This window comes from Citrus sinensis, chromosome 6 (genome assembly GCF_022201045.2).
Source record: "Citrus sinensis cultivar Valencia sweet orange chromosome 6, DVS_A1.0, whole genome shotgun sequence".
Lineage (NCBI taxonomy): Eukaryota > Viridiplantae > Streptophyta > Magnoliopsida > Sapindales > Rutaceae > Citrus > Citrus sinensis.
The window spans coordinates 13,275,934-13,296,831 of NC_068561.1; the positions used below are offsets into that span (position 1 = coordinate 13,275,934).

The following is a 20,898-nucleotide window of genomic DNA, read 5'->3' on the forward strand; positions in this document are numbered from 1 at the left end:
CTAGTTATCTTTCTTATTAAACTAGTAGTGGTGCAGTCAATTAAATGAGCTAACCCGGGGATCATTTGGGAACATACAATAGTGACTATAACAATTAGGCCTGTAATTAAAATAGCCTAATTATTTAATTCCAAATCTACTCTACTAAAAAATTGGAATTGACCTTCATAATTGTATGCTCGAATAATAATTCATCCCAAGCCACATTGATTTCTTTACTGCACAATCTTTTGTACCACATCATTAATTAAATCGATATCTCAACTGTCCAATTAATTTAATTACATCTTGTTCCTTGATTTTTACTGGTTTTCTCTAATGATCATTTTCAACATACTAAATATGTTGACACACTCTGGCCAGAGAATTCTATGATCAAGTACCGAAAACCCATCAAGAGATGTGTTGTACAAATTCTATATTGTTAATCCATAACTCCAATACGCATAATTGCTCTCACCAAGATATCGGGTAATCTTGACCACAAGTATGTGTTGTGCCCATTGGTAACTTAAATGGAATAACAATTACAATCATGAAATCATAATTAACTCAAGATTAATATTAGAGTAAAATAATACCTATGAGATTTAATAAGTCTGACAGTTATTACAAAGTTAATTAAATCTCATATATGATCTTGTTCAATGTAGTCGTACTACATCAATAAATTCATACATGATTAAGACAAATCATTCAATGAATTCATTACAGTCTATACCTAAATAAAGTGCCCAACTTTATTTATCAACTGCGAACTAAATTTATTTAATCAAAGATAACTTGTATTTATGTCTTCTGTGAATCGACATGGTGATCACATAAATACATATAATATGATTAAATGGACTTTAATCAAAATATTAATGCAATTAAGAAATTTGAATAAAATACTTCATTTATTTTATGGGAAAATATCCACCGTTCACCCGTTTTTTACACATTTTTCAAAAATACACAATTCCTTCATTTTTTGGCTGGAATCCACCTAAAGTTACATTTTGTTTCACTTTTCCACTTCCGTTTGAAATCCATTAAGAAAACTAACGGAATCTTAAAAAAATGATCATTTTACCCCCAAAACCAAAATTACAATTTCACCTTAAAAATTACCAAAAATAATCATTTTTATTTTTCTAATTATTTTTTCCATTGGTCAATAAAGAAATTAATTCCACAACCATCAAATGCAGGTTTTTTTTTTAAATATGTCTGTAATTAGAATGCTAAATTATAACAGTAGTATTAAAAATAGTCCAATCTCACAAACTATCAATTGAATTTAAGATAAGTAGAGTTTTATTATTCATTGAATTATAATCTCTGGTAGTTAAGTTTGTTTGTACTTCATTAACGTACCAATAATGATATTCATCATTAAATCTTATTATTTTTGGCATTTTTTTAGGGTGAAATTGTAATTTTCGTTTTGGGGGTAAAATAGTCATTTTTTTAAGTTTCCGTTAGTTTTCTTAACGGATTCCAAACGGAAGTGGAAAAGTGAAACAAAATGTAACTTTAGGTGGATTCCAGCCAAAAAATAAAGGAATTGTGTATTTTTGAAAAAAAGTGTAAAAAACGGGTGGACGGTGGATATTTTCCCTTATTTTATTAATAAGAAAAATTGTTTATTACAATTAAATAAACACATATACTTTTAAAAAACATATTTTCCCAACAATCTTCCACTAGCTCTCAAAGCATATTTGGCATCTCACGCATGCCCATGGATTCTAAGTGCAAGTTAAAAGGTTTCCCAGGTATGGCCTTAGTAAAAGGATCTGCCAAGTTTTGCTGTAACGCAATCTGAGTAACCTCCACATGACCTCTCTGCACTATATCCCTTATAAGATGATACTTCCTCTCAATATGTTTTTGTTTCTTGTGGTTCCTTAGTTCCTTAAATCGAACTACCGCACCACTATTATCGCAAAATAGTTTAAGGGGTGCAGTTACAGTAGGTACCAACTCAAGATCTTGTAGGAACTTACGGAGCCATACATCTTCTTTTGCAGCTTTGGATGCAGCCACATATTCAGCTTTAGTTGTGGAGTCTGCGATACAAGATTGTTTCACATTCCTCCAACTAATAGCTCTAGTTCCCAATGTAAACATATAGCCGAAGTTGATTTTCTGGAATCCTTATCCGACATAAAGTCAGAATCAGTATAATCCATGGAATGAGTTCATCACTAGAATACACAAGCAGATAATTTTTAGTTCTTTTCAGATACTTCATTATATGCTTGACCGCAGTCCAGTGTTCAGATCCAGGATTAGATTGATATCTACTAACCATCCCTACTGCAAAACAGATGTCTGGCCTACTGTAAAACATGGCATACATGAGACTTCCCACAGCTTCTGCATATGGAACTCGTCTCATTCTCTCTATCTCTTCAGATGTTTTAGGTGATTGATCCTTAGAGAATGTAATTTCATGTCTGAATGGTAATAAACAAGTCTTCGAATTTTCCATGCTAAATCTAGCTAATATCTTATCGATATAAACCGTTTGAGACAATGTTAAAGTTTTATTCTTCCGGTCTCATAGTAATTTGATACCAAGAATATAACTTGTTTCTCCCAAGTCTTTCATATCAAATTGTTTTGCTAACTAACTCTTTATTGTAGTCAATACTCCTATATCGTTTCCAATTAGGAGAATATCGTCTATATAAAGAATTAGGAAGGCTACATATTTTTCTTGAATTTTCTTGTACACATATGGTTTATCAATGTTCTGAATGAATCCAAACGATTTAATCGCTTGATCAAATTTGATGTTCCATGACCGGGATGCTTGCTTCAATCCATAAATGGATCTCTACAACTTACATACCATGTGTTTTTGGCCTTTTTGTATAAATACATTTGGTTGTTGCATGTAGATGTTTTCTTCAAGATGCCCGTTAAGAAAGACAGTCTTGACATTCATTTACCAAATTTCATAATCTAGCACTGCAGCAATAGAGAGCAGAATCCTAATAGATTTAAGCATAGCAACCAGAGAAAATGTTTCCTCATAATCGATTCACTCTTTCTGAGTAAACCATTTGGCTACTAATTTTGCTTTAAATGTTTCCACCCTTCTGTCTACTCCTCTTTTTTCTTTTGTAGATCCACTTGCACCCTATAGGTTTTACCCCATTTGGTGCCTCTACAAGTTCCCAGACTTTATTGGAATACATAGATTCCATTTATTGATTCGTGACCTTTTTTTAAAATTCAACATCTCTATCTATTAGAGTTTCGTTATAACTAATGGGATCTTGTACATGTTCATCTGAGATAGCCGTATAGGTTTCTCCCAAAAGTATGTATCTCGCAGGTAACCTAGTTACCCTCCCACTACGACGAGGTTCTAAAAGTGATGATTGTTCAGGGATAATCCTATGTTGATCATCTGGTTGTTGCTGTTCTTCTTATTCTGTAACAGGCGTTGAAAGCTGAGCACGAACCTGATCACCTGACAATTCTTCAAGTATTACCTTATTCTTAGGTTTGAAGCTATTCATATAGTCTTCCTCGAGGGAAGTGAAATGTGTGCTCACGATCACTTTCCTATCTTGAGAACTATAAAATAAACCTGTCTTTGTTCTTTTGAGATACCCCAGAAACATACAAACTTCAGAACGTGAATCCATTTTGTCTGCCTTTAGTTTCAGCACATGTGCTAGTGATCCCTAAATACAGACATGTCGTAAACTTGATTTATGACCTGACCATAATTCTATTAGGGTTTTAGGCATAGATTTAGATGGAACTAAGTTCTAAGAGGTAAACAGTAACAATAATAATAATGAGATCGTATATATCCATTAAAGCATACGTGGCCCCCTTTTGATTTGCATCCCCATCCAACCGAAAAAACAAAAAACAAAAAACAAAAACGAAAAACAAATTCTCACAATTCAACCTCAAAAAATCAAAATATCCTAAAACCATAAACCCTTGCTCTTCTCCTTTCTCACAACTCAGCCATCAGCTCCCCAAAACCCTGATTAGGGGGAAAACATAGTAAAAGGCGAAAAGAAATCATGAGCTCGTTCAGCGGCAGCAACTTCGACAATCTTCTTCTCCAAACCCTTATGGGTCGCCTTCAAATCCGGCCACCAAACGGCACCGTTCCGAATCCATTCCTCTCTCAGCAATCCCTCGAAGACCTTCTCCTCGACGCCGCCAATCTCTCCGATTCTTCATCAGACGATGACGACTCCAACAACAAAACCCAGCTCGCCAAAGAAGAATCCAAGCTCGAGAAGGAGATTATCAAAGTCATCTTATCGGGCAAAATCGACTCGCTTAAGCCCAACTCCGGCCAAGCCGTGACCATCGGAGAGCACCACATATGCCTCGGGTTTCACGAGGAAACGGGTTCGGATTATCGGGTCTGGGAGTGGCACGGCCATATCATGCTTTTTGATGAGGATAATGGTTACACGCCTGAGTATATTTATGGGAATTATTTCGAGAGATTGCAGGGGAAGGTGCCACGTGGCAGTGGTGGAAGTGTTGTTGAGAAGAAGAAAGAAAAGGAAGAGGAAGAAGAGGAGGAGGAGAAAGTTGGAAATTTGGGATTGAGAGAGCTGATTGATGGTGGCGATTCGAATGCGGGCCGGATTCTTCATCGGAATATGAAAAACGGCTCTCCAAGGTTTGTGTGAAAAACCAAAATATTTGTTTTAAATAATATTTTTGTTTATTATTTAGCCTATGGTTAGACAGAGGGTGTTATTTGCTGCTAAGTGATAAGAAGAATCATGCTAGTATAATGATAAGAAGATACAATATGATCATGTTATGTTAGTCGAGGTTTTATAGAGGATGAGTTGGATTTTTTCTTTTTTTAATAGTTACGGTGTCTTTTTGTTGGTTGTGAGGGCGATTTTATGACTATGACTGATGACTTGGTGGTTCTGGCACTACTCTTATGGTGCTTGTACTAATGATACTGTGGTTGCTGAATCTTTTGGGTGTTATTATGTGTGATGGTAATGTTAATCAATTGTGACTGATAAGGTTCATTTTGTCTTTTGGTTTATTTCTCAGCTTGAACTTGGTGCATTGGATATTTTGTGAATGTATGTAAATTGTTATCATAGGGAGGGATGTCCGTCCTTTGTTTGTCGTTGGGAGATAAAGTTGCATTATATAGCTTTCTTCAATGAAGAGTTGTATTAATGATTGTTAATGAGCAATCATTAACAAGCGTGGGAGTTATTTTAGGTGCCAAACTGGTGTTTCAGCCGCAGTTAGTGATGTTAAAATATACTTGTTTGGTCAAGTTGAGAGTCTCATCTGTCGGAGCATTTAATAGGTTAATTATATTGCAATATATGCTTGGCCAATGGCATTGTGTGAGAGATATCTGCCTTGATGAGAGTAAAGTTTACAAATGGATTAATAAAGTTAGTCATTAGCTCTGAGATAAGCTTAAAAGTTTCGGTTGAAAATATTTTTGATAACTCAGACATTTAACTGTTTCCATTTTAATGAGATTCGCTTGTTAATATGTTGCCATAAATATGGGTTGGTGTTATTTTGATTCGCTCACTAACATAATACATTGCTCGTAGACACTTGAGGTTGAGCTGATATCTGTATCATTCACGTAATGAAAAAGTTGTATTATGCATGGATGTTCTTGTTTTGGCAGTTCAAATAGTCCTGAGGGACACGTACTAAAGAAACTACTTTCTCTTCAGAATTACTGGACTTTGTTTTATATTAGGTTGATTCCCAACCTCCTCTAGGAACCCTGTATAAACTGTAGATTGCTTATTTTATTTGCTTGGTTGATACATTTTTAAAGTCAGATGCACAACTATTTAGAGACAATTCTATAAATACATTTTCGTCAATAAAATTCATGCTTAAAGTGTAGGTTGCATTTTAAAATTGTTACACGTTTGTTGCCCTTTCCTAAACCTACCTGGCCCATGCTTCTGACATGCCAGGATTTTAACTTTCAAAATGTAATCTGAAAATGCAGTGAGCATTGGATGGAGATGGATTTTCTTTTTAATTTTTTTCCAGTTCTAAATCCATCTTAATTGTTTTCCAGTTCTGTCTAAGTTGCTATCTTTATCGCTCTTTATCAAATTGTATGAGCATGCAATTAAGTTCTAAAAGCATATTTGGTTTCTTTGTGTTTTCCCCTCTGAATTGGGCAGGTTTTAGTGAAGATTCATTACTTTGTTCATTCACGTGGTTGTATTTGGTAATCAAAGCTGCCCTTCGTCATCCTATTTCAATTAGCCAAGTACAGATTGAGCAGCAATCAACAGATTACGCACAAACACTGGAGCAGTTCCAGGGTTTATCTGTTGTCTTTCATAATTTGAGTTTCTTCAATGCATGTTTGACAGCATACAAAAGGCTGGTTTTCTGTATCATGAGACATGATCATCATGCTCAAGTAGGCTCAAGTAGTCTCCAAATATTTTAGCTGAATAACATATGCGCATCAATTTACTTGTTGACTTTGTAAATCTTTATGCCATTTGTTCTATTGGTGTTTGTAATCCAGCATCGTGCCTGCTTTATATTTGCTTGAAGATTCCAAACTTCCATGCTGAGACAGCTCATGCTCTCACTAAATTACATGCTTATTCTATCTTAAATTAATAACTTGGCATCCGCTGATTTTGTTTTCCTATGTTTTGAAGTATCTCTCTGACTATGGGTTGCTAAATCATACCAGTGCTACTTCATTTTGTTTACCCTTCATTGGATGTGAAAAAAGACAGAAAATTCATTTACTAGCATGCGGATTTTGTTTTGGTAAATGATTAATTGCATTTGTTATCTAAGTTTTTGGCAAGTACTATTTTTACACCTTCATCTGATAATTCACCGTTATTACATAACTCTTCTGATATTTCTTCTGCTAAATATTTATTAGAAATCTTAGGTGGTAGCATCTCAGCCTTTTATTGTATGTGAGACGTGTAGTTGATTTTCAAAATAAATGAATACATGACGTAACATAATTTGTTTGTTGTATGATTAATATAGTACTTCTGATATATTGTATAATTTTACACCTTGATGATAATATTTCTTAAATACAAAGGCTACTTTTGAGTAGATTAATCATTTAGTAATATTTCATGTGTATATTTTATTTATTGCTCTTATTTATTGGCATTAAAATCGACCCTTCAGTCAAATATGATCTCGAATCTCTTTTAATTTTTTTTTTCAGATATTTATGTGCAATTGGCCCAAATAATATTTTGGCAATTTGCAATCTTGTATAAAACAACGAATGCATATTTGTCTTAGAAAATTTTCAGGATTAGGCATAGTACAGCAGCATTATATTGTTATCAGCCATTTAAGTTTTATAATATGTAAATAATTTATTAAAAAAAAGATAACCGGGAAATTTCCCCGGGCGCCTTAAAATGAAAATAGACAGATCTCAACCGCCCATAGATCCATCCATCATCCCACGCTTAAAATAACTTCCACGTCAGCGATCCCCATGAAACTCCACCAACCAATAAGAGTCCAGCTCACATCTCTATATAAACTCTCCTTCGCCTCTCTTTTATTCATCCACCCGAACTCCTAATATCATTTTCTATCAAATTCAGAAGAATCTTCTCACGCCCTTCAGTTTTTCTCGTCAAAAGGAACGATGGCGCCGAAAGCCGAGAAGAAGCCAGCGGAGAAAAAGCCGGTAGCCGAGAAAGCCCCAGCCGAGAAGAGGCCGAAAGCCGAGAAGAAGATCTCGAAAGATGGCGGCGGCGTCGAGAAAAAGAAGAGGAAGTTGAAGAAGAATGTGGAGACGTACAAGATCTACATTTTCAAGGTCCTGAAGCAGGTTCATCCCGATATCGGTATCTCCAGCAAGGCCATGGGCATCATGAACAGTTTCATCAACGATATCTTCGAGAAATTAGCCCAAGAGGCGTCTCGTCTCGCTAGGTACAACAAGAAGCCGACGATCACGTCGAGGGAGATCCAGACCGCCGTGAGATTGGTCTTGCCCGGTGAATTGGCCAAGCACGCCGTGTCGGAGGGGACCAAGGCCGTTACCAAGTTCACGAGCTCTTGATTTTGTGCAATTTTTTGTCTTGTTAGTGTTCCGTGTTCTTTTGAAATTGTTCCTTTCGTTACTTTTTAGCCGCCCCGCCTAGCCTAGGGTTTGCTCCTGTTAATGCTTCTTATGGACAGATTAATGAAAACTTATTGTCTTCTAAAATCGTGATCTGATTCTCTTTGGGTTCTGATTATTGAAATGGGTATTGGATCTGGTGATTTGATGGGAGTGGCATACAAGGCAATTACAGAACAAGTAAAGGTTATAAATGGGATTTTGAACACTGTTTTTAGGTTGAGTGATCTTTTTCTTAGTAGTCCTGGCTTTAGTTCACTTACGTCCATCCTTTATAAATTTGTAATTTTAGGTAGAATATTTTTCAAGCTGTAACTCGTGTAGGCTTATTAGATATTATTCATTGCCAAGTTAACAAGAAGCTGCCGACTACACATCCAATTGATTAACGGTTGTGTTGTGAATACAAAGTTGCAAGTGAAGGTATATGATAATTGCTCCATAGCTAATGACTAGGAAAACATCCAATATAAGGTGGGAGGTAGAAGAGAAACAAATTATGAGCGTCTTTTTATAGTTTGGCCTCCCTCGTCGGGTAATTAATTACTTGAATTCTTCTTATTTGTGGGTTTCTTTATGTGTTGTGGCAGATTACGCCGCTCAACAGGTAGAACATAATACACAAAATCATTGTCATAAATTCAAATATGATTCTTGCCAATGATTAATATCTACTAATATCTATAATCCTGGTTCGTCTTTGCAATTTTGGTACTGAAGCACAATTTTGCTTTCGGCGGTGAAGGCTTCATCATCACTCATATTTTTTTGTTCTAGTCGAATTAGCAAAAAAAATTCCCAATTTCGGTAAGGGTTAGAGAAAATTGCACATGTTTTATCTCTTTCATTTATTAATAGTTTGTTTCCACATTCTTCGATCAATGTATATATACATATATATATACAAGCTGTAGATCCATTTCTTGAAGTTTCGCTTTTCTCAGCGCCAGTGTCACTGAATTTGCACAGCTATTTTATGTTTCGGATCGTCGCTTTATTTTTTGGTAATCAAACCAAATCAAGGTGATTGAAATTATTTAAGCTTGTATTACTGTTAATTGGCTTCATGTTTGATCTATTACAGGCTCTGTTCAAGGTTGTTTAATTCTAGTTATTTTTAATAATTAGTGTGTGTTCATTTGTTTAGATTTGATGTTTTTGCCAAGTGTTGTCTATTATAAGCTGAAATACTGCTAATCTTTTATTAATTCATAAATATTCAGTCCATTAGTTTATCAATTATTTGGATCTGCAATCTATTGTTCATGTAATCGTTGTTATCTTAAGGTGATAACAAGTTTTCCTTCGGATGTTTAGGGTTTTATTTTCTAGATCCAAAAATTGGAAATTTGTAGACAGCTAGCTGTAGATAATTTTTTTTTTTTGCGGTGGACAGAGTTGGTAAGAGTGGAGGATTAGCTATTATGTGGAATGCAGAGCTGACAGTACAAATTAACTCTTACATCACATAGAATTTCTAGTCCAGAATGCTCAGGGGAAGAGTTGGAGGAGTACAGGAATTTACGGGCATCCTCAAGCCAGTCAAAAAAAGCATACTTGGACACTACTACGAAGATTGAATGAGAAAACTGGAGGGCTTGAATTAGAAGTGTAGATGTAGTAGGAGAGTTTAGGGATGTTGTCCGAGATTGCAATCTTATTGATTTGGGTAGTAGAGGATATCCATTTACGTGGTCAAATAGATAATTTGGGCCAAAACTCATTGAGGAGAAGTTAGACAGATTCCTTTGTAACCAGAAATGGAGGACTGAGTTTTTTGATGATCTTGCCACTAACTCAGTTCATTGGGAATCCGACCACTGCCAAGTGATGATGGAGATTCGGGAAAGACAAAGAAGCTTGGGTTTTGAAAAAAGAATCTTCAATAGACTCCACTATGAAGAAATGTGGAGTTCATATGAAGTCTACCAAAACATAGTGAAGGAAGAATGGCTGCAATGGCATTACAACAAGGAAGAAAGCCCTGCCCAGGCCCATAAATCCATGGCCCAAAAGTCTTTGGCACGCCTGATATTGTGGAGCAAAGAAGAATTGGGAGGAAGGGAAAAGAAGCTGAAGAATTTGTTGAAAAAGCTTACGCAAGTAGAGGAGCACCATGATCAGCTCAATCGAGGCAGTGAAATAAAAAATATTGAAAAGCAGATTCAAAGCATTTTGATGGAAGAGGAAATGTATTGGAAGCAGAGGTCAAAAGCCGATTGGCTAAAAGCAGTGACAAGAACACAAAATTAGCTTCATCAAGGAAAAAGAAACAAAATTGAAGGAGTTGAAGATAATGAGAGGAATTGGCTGGAAGATAAGGGAGATGTAGAACATAGATTCTGTGAATACTTTCAGGATCTCTTCACTACCTCAAATCCAAGCAAGAATCAGATTAATGCAGCCCTTCAAAGTGTGGTCCCAAAAGTTAATATAGAAATTAATATGCTCCTAGATCAACCTTTCACAGCAAAAGATATCGAAGCAGCTTTGAACCAGATGTCCCCAACAAAAGCTCTAGGACCTGATGGGTTGCAGGTTGTATTCTTCCAAAAGCATTAGGAAAATGTCAAAGGAGTAATTGCAACCTGCTTGTATGTTTTGAACCAGTAAGGTACTGTTGCAACACTCAATCATACATATATTGTTCTTATTCTGAAAAGTGCTAAGCCTGGAAAAGTTACAGAATACAGACCTATCAGCCTCTGCAATGTAATATATCGATTAGTTGCTAAAGCTATAACAAATCCTTAATCAAATTATATCCCTTGTGCAAAGTGCTTTTGTTCCAAATAGGCTAATAACGGATAGTGTAATTATTGGTTATGAGTGTTTGCACAAAATTAGGCACAACAAAGGAAAAAAGAAGGATTAGTGGCATTGAAGCTTGACATAAGCAAAACCTATGATAGAGTTGAGTGGTTTTTTTTGAAACATACCATGGAGAGATTATGTTTTTCCAAAAAATGGATAAATCCGATTATGGACTGCATTTCCACTCCCTCTTTCTCTATCATCATAAATGGAGCTGCAAAAGGCATTATTCACCCTCAAATGAATCTAAGGCAAGGATGTCATTTATCTCCTTATTTATTCTTGCTGTGTGCAGAGGTCTTTTCTAACTTGATGGTGCAAGCAGAGAGGCAAAATTTAATCCATGGTTTGAGATTTGGCAGTGACATCTCAATCACTCACCTATTGTTTGGGGATGATAGCCTGGTTTTCACAAGGGCTTCTGTTAATGACTGTAAGCAGCTGAAGAAGGTTTTTGATTACGATGCTCAAGCTTCGGTGCAGATTTTCAATTATGAGAAATCATCCATGTTCTTTAGCAGCAAAAGTTTAGAAGGGCATATGACAACAATAAAGAACATTTTCCAATTGAATGTTGTGTCAAGACACGAAAAATACTTGGGGTTGCCATCAATGGTGGGTAGGAAAAAAACAAGCTTCTTTAATGATGTGAAGCTTAAAGTCTTGAACAAAATATCCAATTGGCAACACAAGTTTTTCTCGAGTGGTGGAAAGGAGACCCTTATCAAAGCCGTAGCTCAAGCAATCCCAACCTATACCATGAGTGTTTTTAAGATTTTTATAAGATTATGCAATGACATCCAGAGAGTGGTGGCAAGATTCTGGTGGGGGTCTAAAGATAAGAGGGGAATTCAATGGAAAAAAATAGGAGAAAATGAGCTATGCTAAGAGTAGAGGGGGGTTTCAGAGGTTTCTCAAGTTTTAATCAGGCGCTAGTTGCAAAACAGGGTTGGAGGCTAATACATAATCCTGACAGCTTCGTAGCAAAGGTGCTGAAAGCTAAATACTACAAGCAAACAGATTTTCTTAATGCTAGAATAGGCTCGAACCCTTCCTACATTTGGAGGAGTATTGTGTGGGGGAGACAGGTATTGTAAAAAGGGATTAGGTGGAGGATAGGAAATGGAGAAAAAATTCAGATACATTCAAGCAACTGGATTCCTAGGCTATCAACTTTCAAGCCAATCCTTGTGCCTTCTCTGCCTACAGAAGCCAGAGTCTCAAAGCTTCTCGATCAAAATCACCAATGGAATGAAACAATGATTGATCAAAGCTTTACAAAGGAGGATGCTGAAATCATAAAGAATATCCCTTTACCGAGAACTCCCCAAGAAGATAAGGTGATATGGCATTATGATAAGAAATGAGTATACTTAGTAAGGAATGGATATCAATTAGCTCTCAAAGTCAAGTTCCCTGAGCCTCCAGCTAGATCCATAGGGTTGGCAACATATATGGAGGCTAAACTTGCCAGAGAAAATTAAAATTTTTGTGTGGAAAGCTACAAAAAATCTGCTACCAACAGCAGAAAATCTGTGGAGAAGGAAAGTGCTGAAGGAACCGACATGCCAAATATGTAAAACGAGTTGTGAAGATGTTTTCCATGCCTTGATGGAATGCAAAGTGGTTAGGAAAATATGAAAATGCTCTCACTTGGAGACTGAAGTGAATGGTGTCATCAGAGAAGATTTGCTAAGTGTCATGATTGGGGCTTTGAATAATTAGGCTGAGTCTGAGGTGGATTATGTGGCCACTATCTGGTGGGCTGCATGGCATGCAAGAAACAAACTCCTTTTCGAAGGAAAAAAGTTAGATCCAGTTGGGTCAGTAGCTAAATGCAAAGCAGTTATGGAGGTGTATCAGGCAATGTAGGTTAAAGCGTGGGAGAGTCATAGAACTACAGAAGAGGGAAAGATGCAGATATGGACTCCACCACCAATCAACAAAGTGAAAGTCAATGTTGATGCAGCAGTCAAAGAAGATAGGAAGCTTGTAGGCCTGGGCCCGGTCATAAGAAATTCTCTAGGTCAAGTGTTAGCAGCGGCAGCGAAAAACATTAATTTTCAGGGGAACATATCAATAGCAGAAGCTCAAGCTGTCAAATGAGGTATGGAGGTAGCCAAAGAAGTTAGCCTTTCAAGTGTGATCATAGAGATCGACTACAAAAATGTAGCTGACTTAGCAAATAAGAAAGTTAGCAACGGAACAGAGATCTGGTGGACTATGGCAGCAATTCACAAAAGCATACAAGATTTCCAATTGATATCATTCCAACATGTTTCAAGAAAATGTAATGGGTTTGCTCATTTTTTAGCCAAAAGAGCATTGTGTAGCTCAGAATCTGTCATCTGGCGAAATGATTTCCCAGCTGATGTTTTGTGTACGTTTGAATGCTTAGTTTAATGAAATGTTTACTTTCTTTAAAAAAAAAAAAAAATGAAAATTTGTGTGCATTGAGATAAGCTCTAGTGGGAAGCCTTTATTTGTTAGACAAATGACATGTCAAAAGATCGTTTCCAAAGCTTGTGTCAACTCAAACAAGGAAGCTTAAATGCACACTTTTTGGTACATAGATTCTGCATTTCAATTCAAATCATATTCCAAGTATGACATAATGTGACTTTGGGCTGGTGCTGGAATTTGGTGTTTTCCATCCTTTTTCTCTTTTGGATTTTGTGGGCAGTGAATGTTTTGCCTTTTTTTCATTTTGTTCGGCGCATATTTTATAAAATTACCCATGGGTTTTGAAATATTTGCACACAGTCCTTTATTATTTAATAATATAATAGTGTTATTATTATTATAATTTATTAATAATATTATTATTTTTATTGTCCTTTGTTTTGTTATTATTATCATTATTATAAAAATGTATTTATCATATTATTTTAATTATTATTGTTATATGTTATTATTGTCTTTATTGTTATTATTTTTAATTTTAATATTATTTTTACTCTTATAACTGTTAATATTATAATAGACACAAATAAACTAGCGGCAACAATTAACAAAGAGTATTTTAGTAACTTATAACAATTTATTTTGATTTGATGATAAAATAAACATATTAATGGAAATAAAATTTATTCAATTTCAATTCTTACAGTAAATAATTTATTATGATACCAATTTTTTATTTCAATTTCAACCCATTTATGATGCGTTTATTTCATGGAATGAGAATGGAAATGGATTGGAATATGAATAAGGAATGTGAATGAAATTCTAATGTTTACTTGACAAAAATAAATGGGAATGAGAATGTGTTGAAATGTTATTAATGTATTTACTTGACAAAATAAATGAGAATGAAGAATGAGAATCAATTTATCAAAATACCCATAGTATTAAATAATGTAATTTTCATTAACTAGATACGTGTATAAATATTATTATAAAAATATATTAATTAAATAATAATAATAATAAATGTTAATAATAATAATAATAACAATAATTAATAATAACTAAAATAATAAAGTTAATAAAATTTAATAATAATAATAATAATGACATTTAAAATAATAAAATTAATTGTGATTTGAACAAGAGTAATTCGAAAATATAAAAAAATTAAAAAGATACAAAAGTTAGTTTAAGAAATAAAAATCCGCTCCTATGGGAATAAAATTTTCATTCCTTATTTCCAAATTGTGTGATACTCACATATTTTATTCTCATTCTCAAATTATATTTTGCCAAGCCAAGTAAACATAAATTTTATTGTCATTCTTTAAACCCTCAAATAAACACACCATTAATTCTATTTTATTTTCATTCCCATTTAGTAAACAAAAAAAGATGAATAATTCTGTGAAATTCTATGTGTTGCAAGTCAAAACTAAAGACTTTATTTTGGCCTAACAGTTATGGTTAGGGGAATTTTTTTTTTAAATTTTCCCGTCCACATAGGCCCCGCCAACAAAAGATAAATGATGAAAGGAGGTCTAGACATGTCTAATTACTCAAAAAGAATTTTCCCAGTGCAAGGACTATGACATTTCAGAAGAAATCTCTTTACTTTTTCAATATTAAAGTTGACATCAAATCTGTCACAAGTATTGCATCACCAAATTCAAATTCAAACCAGAACAGTGCAGCCATTACAGTCGCAATGAAGCATTATATTTGCCGTGCACAGGAGTAACAAAACTGTGGGCATTGCAGGAACACCAAGAACAAATAACAGAGAAGAGCATATTACCTTCTGCAACAAATGAAATATCGGAACAAGTACCATGATTTCATTCATTCTACAGTCCAAGCAAAAGAAGTTCTACACAGTGACGGACAATTAAAAACAGTAGAATGGTCCCTAAATCCTACGAGCATGAAGCTTTCCTACAAGCCGAATACATCAAAGAAGTAACATACACACAGTTAAAGATGAGAAGACTAAAAACTAAGCCTTCTTTGGGGACTTAGTGGCCTTGGCTGGAGACTTCGGCTCTTTCGTTGCTGCCTTCTCAGATTTTTTCGGCAGAAGAACTGGGTTGATGTTTGGCAAGACTCCACCATGAGCAATTGTCACACCAGCAAGAAGCTTCCCAAGCTCCTCATCGTTTCTTACAGCCAATAAAACATGCCTTGGGATGATCCTATTCTTCTTGTTGTCCCTCGCTGCATTACCAGCCAACTCAAGAACCTAAACACAGATTCAGCCCAACAAATTATTACCAAATAAATCACACAATTATGAACCATAGTTCTTCCCATCTACAGACAAGCAACGTCAGAGAAAAGACAGGTATTAATCATTTTTTGGTTCAAATTCAAAAGCTGGGGTTACTAAATATAATTTGGATGCTGTCTGACATTCAGAAATTACCTTGCTTCAACTTAATTTTGAAAGCAGAATAGCTGAAGTATTCTAGTAAACAAACTTAGATTTAGAATTTGAACAAAATATGACATTAATTTGCACTAAACACTATCGGATGAGAAGTTTGTTTGAGGCCAAGTAAGGTAAGTTTAAATCACAATTGCTAATGAAATGAAATCATAATTGCTAATGAAATAAAATCGCAAAATCGGCAAGTGTAACATTTGCAGCCAAGTAAATGTTGTGCTTCCTAATCACAGACAGTCAGACTCTCAATTTCTAATCCTTTCCTTTAATTTCCTTAAAATTATAGCAGATTAATTGACCAAATTGCAAGAACACAAAGGATCTAACAAGAAGCAAAATACATATATTACAAATCACACAAAAACGCTAATAATGCTGGAAAAAATTAGAAATTTCACATTTAAGCTTGAAAATGTCCCAAAGATCCAAGCACTATCATTTCTCACCAACCAAACAGAGCCCTAAGACAAATAATCATAAAAAAGCATCCAAATTTATTTTTGCAATTTAATATAAATCAACTCAAAATAAAGTTCAAAATGTAAAGTTGCATGCGGCATAAAACAACACCAAAAGAACTACCTCAGCTGCGAGGTACTCAAGTACAGCAGCAAGATAGACCGGAGCGCCGGTTCCCACACGCTGAGAGTAGCGTCCCTTCTTCAGATAGCGACCGATCCGACCGACCGGGAACTGCAGACCGGCTTTCACCGACCGCGAGACCGGTTTCTTCTTTGGACCACCCCCTTTCCTTCCTCCTGCTCCTCTCTTCACCTTTCCTCCACTCTCCATCACACCAGCAAAGTCAAGAAGAAGTTAGGGGGGAGAAAAAAATGGCAAAAACAAAATTTTCTCGAGAAACAAACGGAAACTAAAAGAAATGTAGTGTGACTGTGTGACCGCAATGTGAGGCGTTGGTGGTAAAACTTATACGGGGCTAGGTGAGAAACTGGAGACGACCTAAGTTTTGAAATGGAGATGTTGACCGTTGGATTTGGAACTCGATCGACGGCGATTAAGTAATGAGGCTGGCGATCCGCGTAATTTCAGATGGACGAATAATATGAGGAGAGAGAATTAATTGTAAGAAAAGGGCGAAAATGGAGTGTGGGTTGTGGTTTCGGTCTTTCAGATAAGCTTGAGTGGGCCCGTTGTTTCTGATTTATTTATTATTTTGTTTATCTTTTATCCTGAGTGGGATTCGAATGAATCAAGCCGGGCACGTGGGGGCATCCTATGCTAAATGGAAGGTCACCGTTCGATGGTGAAAATGCAAGGATGATTTTGATGATTGATTGATCTGAAACATCTGGCGCTCACACGAACGGTTGGTGAAATCAACCGTCCACGGACAGTAATAACTAATAAGCACCGCCCACAATAGATTTGTTATTATTAAATTCGTATCCGCATAAAATTTAAATTATTAAATTTATTCATAATTATTGTGGGTTTTAATTTTTTTTTTTAAATCTACTCACAAATGTTCAATATTTAAATTTATAACGATAATCTAAAATTTCAAGTAACATACTTAATTCAAAGTTTATTTAATATAAATAAAAAATTAAATTATCATTAATTCAACATAAATTCTCAAATTTAAGTATAAAATACATAAATACTTTAAAAAACCACAAATTAGTATCTAAAAATAACAATTATCATTTTATATTATCATTCAACACAACTTCCCAGAAAAAATTTTCATTTCATTCACTACCATTAGCATCCATCCAACACGATTCTTACAATAATTATTAAGATTAATATTTTCTAAATAATAATATTTTTTAAATACTAATCCGAAGACCAAAGCTATAATAATGAAATAATTCATGTATTAAGTTAAAGAAAATTCAGTCAAAATTATAATAAGTATATTTTTAGATTTAAATATTTTTTCAATCAAAATTAAATTAAAAAAGCTGTGGGTTAGCGGATACTCATGCGAGTATCTATTGGATATTTGGCTAATACCTAGGGATAGCAAAATCCGGATCCGGATTTATATTTTTATATTTAGATCCGGATGCGGATCCGAAAAAAAAAATGTGGATCTGGATGCGGTAATCTGTGCAGATATTCCAGATATCTGGATCCACAAAAATTATAATTTAATAATTTAAAATTCAACAATTTACCTAATAATATCAAATACAATCCAGTCATAATTCAACAATCAACAATTTAATACCTAAAATAACATACAACACCATAAAGTCATAAATAAAAATACCACAATATAAATCAAACATCAAGAATAACATGAATTCAAGTCTAGCATCACCACAAATCGACAAATAAAATTATAAAAAAAGCACAAATCCACATAAAACAATGCGGATCCCAATATATTTCTTAATTTAATTTAACTTCTATATTTTTTAATTAATCCTATTATGTTTTTTTCATTTAACTTATATATTTTCTCATTTAATTTTAATTTAATTAAAAATAAAACGGATCCCAATAATTTCTTAATTTAATTTAACTTCTATATTTTTTAATTAATCCTATTATGTTTTTTCATTTAACTTATAGAGGCTGCTACCTTACAGCTACTTTTTTTGGAGAGCAGCTCAAAATCTGTTGCCAACAACTTAGAATTTGTGGAAAAAGAAAGTGAAACAAGACCCATGGTGTCAGAGATGTGGTTGTAAAGGGGAAAATACTTTTCATGCACTGATGGAGTGCAGAGCATCACAAAAGGTGTGGAAACTTACAAAATTTAAAGAAGATGTGAAACACCTTGCCAATCAAGACATGATGAGCGTGTTACATGTATTGACAAATACAAGAAATATCAGAGATTTAGAATTAATGGTGGCAATATGCTGGACAATTTGGCACTTCAGGAATCTCTTTATTTTTGAAAAAAAGAATCTAGATGGTCAATTAGCAGTGGCAAAGGCTAAAGCAACAATGGAGTCTTATAGAAGAGCTAAAGGCTCACCAAGGCAAGATTATCCAAAGCAAGGGCCGTATGCACAGCCAAGTTGGAAACCCCCTCCTAAAGGTTGGCTTAAAATGAATGTTGATGCAGCTGTTAAATCACAAGAGCAATATGTTGGCCTGGGAAGTGCTATTAGAAATCACAAGGGAGAATTTGTAGCTGCTGTTGTAAAGAAATCCAGTTTTTATGGCAATGTAGCATCTGCAGAAGTTGAGGCAGTTGATTGGGGTTTAGAAATTGCAGCAAACGCAGCTTGCATCCCTCTAATTCTGGAATCCGATTGCAAGGAAGTGGTGAACCATCTCCGAAGTTCAACAAAGGTTGAAAAGATTATCTCAGGTTACAGTCCAACACACTCCCAGAAGCTGTAACAGCATTGCTCATAGCTTAGCAAGTTTAGCTTTAAAAGTTGATGAACCAACAGTTTGGCTGGGGACCTATCCGCCCCATCTTTTGTACTTATTCTCTTAGTTTCTCAATGAAAGTTATGCTTATATATATAAAGGTACAACCTCTCACATGAACAGTACTTGAGCCCACAGCTGGTACTGTTCACGTGAGAGGATTGTACCTTACAGCAGCTGTAAGGTAACCCTCCCCTTAACTTATATATATTTCATTTAATTTTAATTTAGTAAATAATTTAATTTAAAAAATGTGGATCCAAATATCTGGTCTTTCGGATGCATTTGCATCTGGATTTGGATCCGAATCTACACGGATCTTAATTTTAAGGATCTCGACATTATAAATGTTGCTGGTTCAAATTTGCTGACATGAATATGAGATTTTTTTATCCATTTTTTTATTTTTCAATGAATAAAATGAAAATTAGGAAGTATATTTGGGGGTAAAAAAGTTAGTCTTAGGAATAGGGTTTTGACTCCCAGCCCCAGGAAACAAAGCTCGAGGAATGATTCCTAATTTATGATCTTCGAAAGAATTTCATTATGATTTCGAGCTTCAAATTTACAAGTAAATACTCAATGATTCTGGTTCTGGAATTCCCATTCTAATTATTGGTAAGTAAATACATTATTCCCATTATTGTAATGTAATGTTTAAAACAAAAAAAAAAGAAAGAAAGAAAAACTCTAATGCATATTATATTTTTTGTATCTCTTGATTTGGTATCCATTTTATTGGTCTTGTGTTATTATACTTTTTCAATTTATTTATATGATTTCTCTGTACTATTATATAAGTTTTTATAGTATCAATAATGTGAATGTTGGAATCCTTGAATTTGACTATTTTAATCTCTAACATTCAGCTAATATAGTGGATAAATAATTAAATAATTAAAAAGTAACGGGTAATCTTCAGGTTGCGATAAATATAATTTTTTTATTGTTTAGTAATTAATAAAGGTAATAGCATTGAAATAAGTGTAATTAACTACTTCAACAATACTTTATATAAAGATATTCCATAAACTTAAAACATTAATGATCATAGAAAGCATTCTGTAATAAATCATTTGATGTATATATGTTTAATGATAAAGTGTAAGTTGACAGCAAATGAGAAATATTTTAATCAATGACTATAATTGAAAATATATATGTGCATATAACTATAGGATGGCTTGAATATATGTTTTTAGGGTAAAACTATTTTAACTTAAATTTTTAACACAAAATCTAAACTACCAATTTCATGCAATTTAATGGCCGATGATTTAACATCATGATATTGTTTCAATTTTCAATATCAACCATTAGATTTTTCTATGGTAGGGTTATTTGTACTCTAAAAAATAGTTTGGACACTCATTTATTTTGAATACTCATTAATAAAATTTAAACAATCAAATATTACTTTAAACACTCTTTCAAATACCAAATTACTTCTTCATCAAATACATTAATTACTTCCTTTCTTTTTACACCCACAAAAATAGTCCAATAGACCTATATAAAATGAATTTGTTCCTTTCTTTTTCCAATATTGGTTTTCTCCCTCATTACTTGTTTATTTTATCCTGTTCTTATTTTCATATGTGAGGGTTAGTGTACTGCTAGAATTATATTTATTTCCTATACCCATGAACGTGAAAAAAAGAAATGAAATTCAGACACCGAATTTTGATTGGTGCAATTTATTACTTTTGTTATTTATTGAGGGCCTTCAAGCCATATCTTTTTC

At 34.2% G+C, this 20,898-nt stretch overlaps 4 protein-coding genes across 4 annotated transcripts; 3 read left to right on the forward strand and 1 right to left on the reverse strand.

Annotated features, from left to right (window-relative positions):
- The first annotated feature begins 3,884 nt into the window (after nucleotides 1–3,884).
- On the forward strand, nucleotides 3,885–6,531 carry LOC102623842 (uncharacterized). Its single transcript, XM_006480690.4, has 2 exons — nucleotides 3,885–4,657; nucleotides 6,177–6,531. Exons 1-2 carry the CDS (start codon nucleotides 4,041–4,043, stop codon nucleotides 6,181–6,183), a joined length of 624 nt encoding a protein of 207 aa, XP_006480753.1. The 5' UTR covers nucleotides 3,885–4,040; the 3' UTR covers nucleotides 6,184–6,531.
- A 1,015-nt stretch (nucleotides 6,532–7,546) lies between these two features.
- Nucleotides 7,547–8,215, forward strand: LOC102624126 (histone H2B.4). Its single transcript, XM_006480691.4, has one exon. It carries the CDS (start codon nucleotides 7,649–7,651, stop codon nucleotides 8,066–8,068), a length of 420 nt encoding a protein of 139 aa, XP_006480754.1. The 5' UTR covers nucleotides 7,547–7,648; the 3' UTR covers nucleotides 8,069–8,215.
- A 6,952-nt stretch (nucleotides 8,216–15,167) lies between these two features.
- Nucleotides 15,168–16,737, reverse strand: LOC102624415 (histone H2A). The gene is made up of 2 exons (XM_006480692.4): nucleotides 16,377–16,737; nucleotides 15,168–15,590 (listed from the first exon to the last, which is right to left on the reverse strand). Exons 1-2 carry the CDS (start codon nucleotides 16,584–16,586, stop codon nucleotides 15,348–15,350), a joined length of 453 nt encoding a protein of 150 aa, XP_006480755.1. The 5' UTR covers nucleotides 16,587–16,737; the 3' UTR covers nucleotides 15,168–15,347.
- A 1,880-nt stretch (nucleotides 16,738–18,617) lies between these two features.
- LOC107177390 (uncharacterized) lies at nucleotides 18,618–19,121 on the forward strand. The gene has a single exon (XM_015531134.1). The coding sequence runs from the start codon at nucleotides 18,618–18,620 to the stop codon at nucleotides 19,119–19,121; it is 504 nt and encodes a 167-aa protein (XP_015386620.1).
- Nucleotides 19,122–20,898: the final 1,777 nt, after the last annotated feature.

Excerpts from the sequence above, each read along its gene's own strand:
- LOC107177390 (XM_015531134.1), top strand. The coding sequence starts at position 18,618 with ATGGTGGCAATATGCTGGACAATTTGGCACTTCAGGAATCTCTTTATT.
- LOC102624415 (XM_006480692.4), bottom strand. The coding sequence starts at position 16,586 with ATGGAGAGTGGAGGAAAGGTGAAGAGAGGAGCAGGAGGAAGGAAAGGG. Across the intron at positions 15,591-16,376 it reads TTGAGTACCTCGCAGCTGAG|GTTCTTGAGTTGGCTGGTAA; the intron begins GTAGTTCTTTTG and ends ATCTGTGTTTAG.
- LOC102623842 (XM_006480690.4), top strand. The coding sequence starts at position 4,041 with ATGAGCTCGTTCAGCGGCAGCAACTTCGACAATCTTCTTCTCCAAACC.
- LOC102624126 (XM_006480691.4), top strand. The coding sequence starts at position 7,649 with ATGGCGCCGAAAGCCGAGAAGAAGCCAGCGGAGAAAAAGCCGGTAGCC.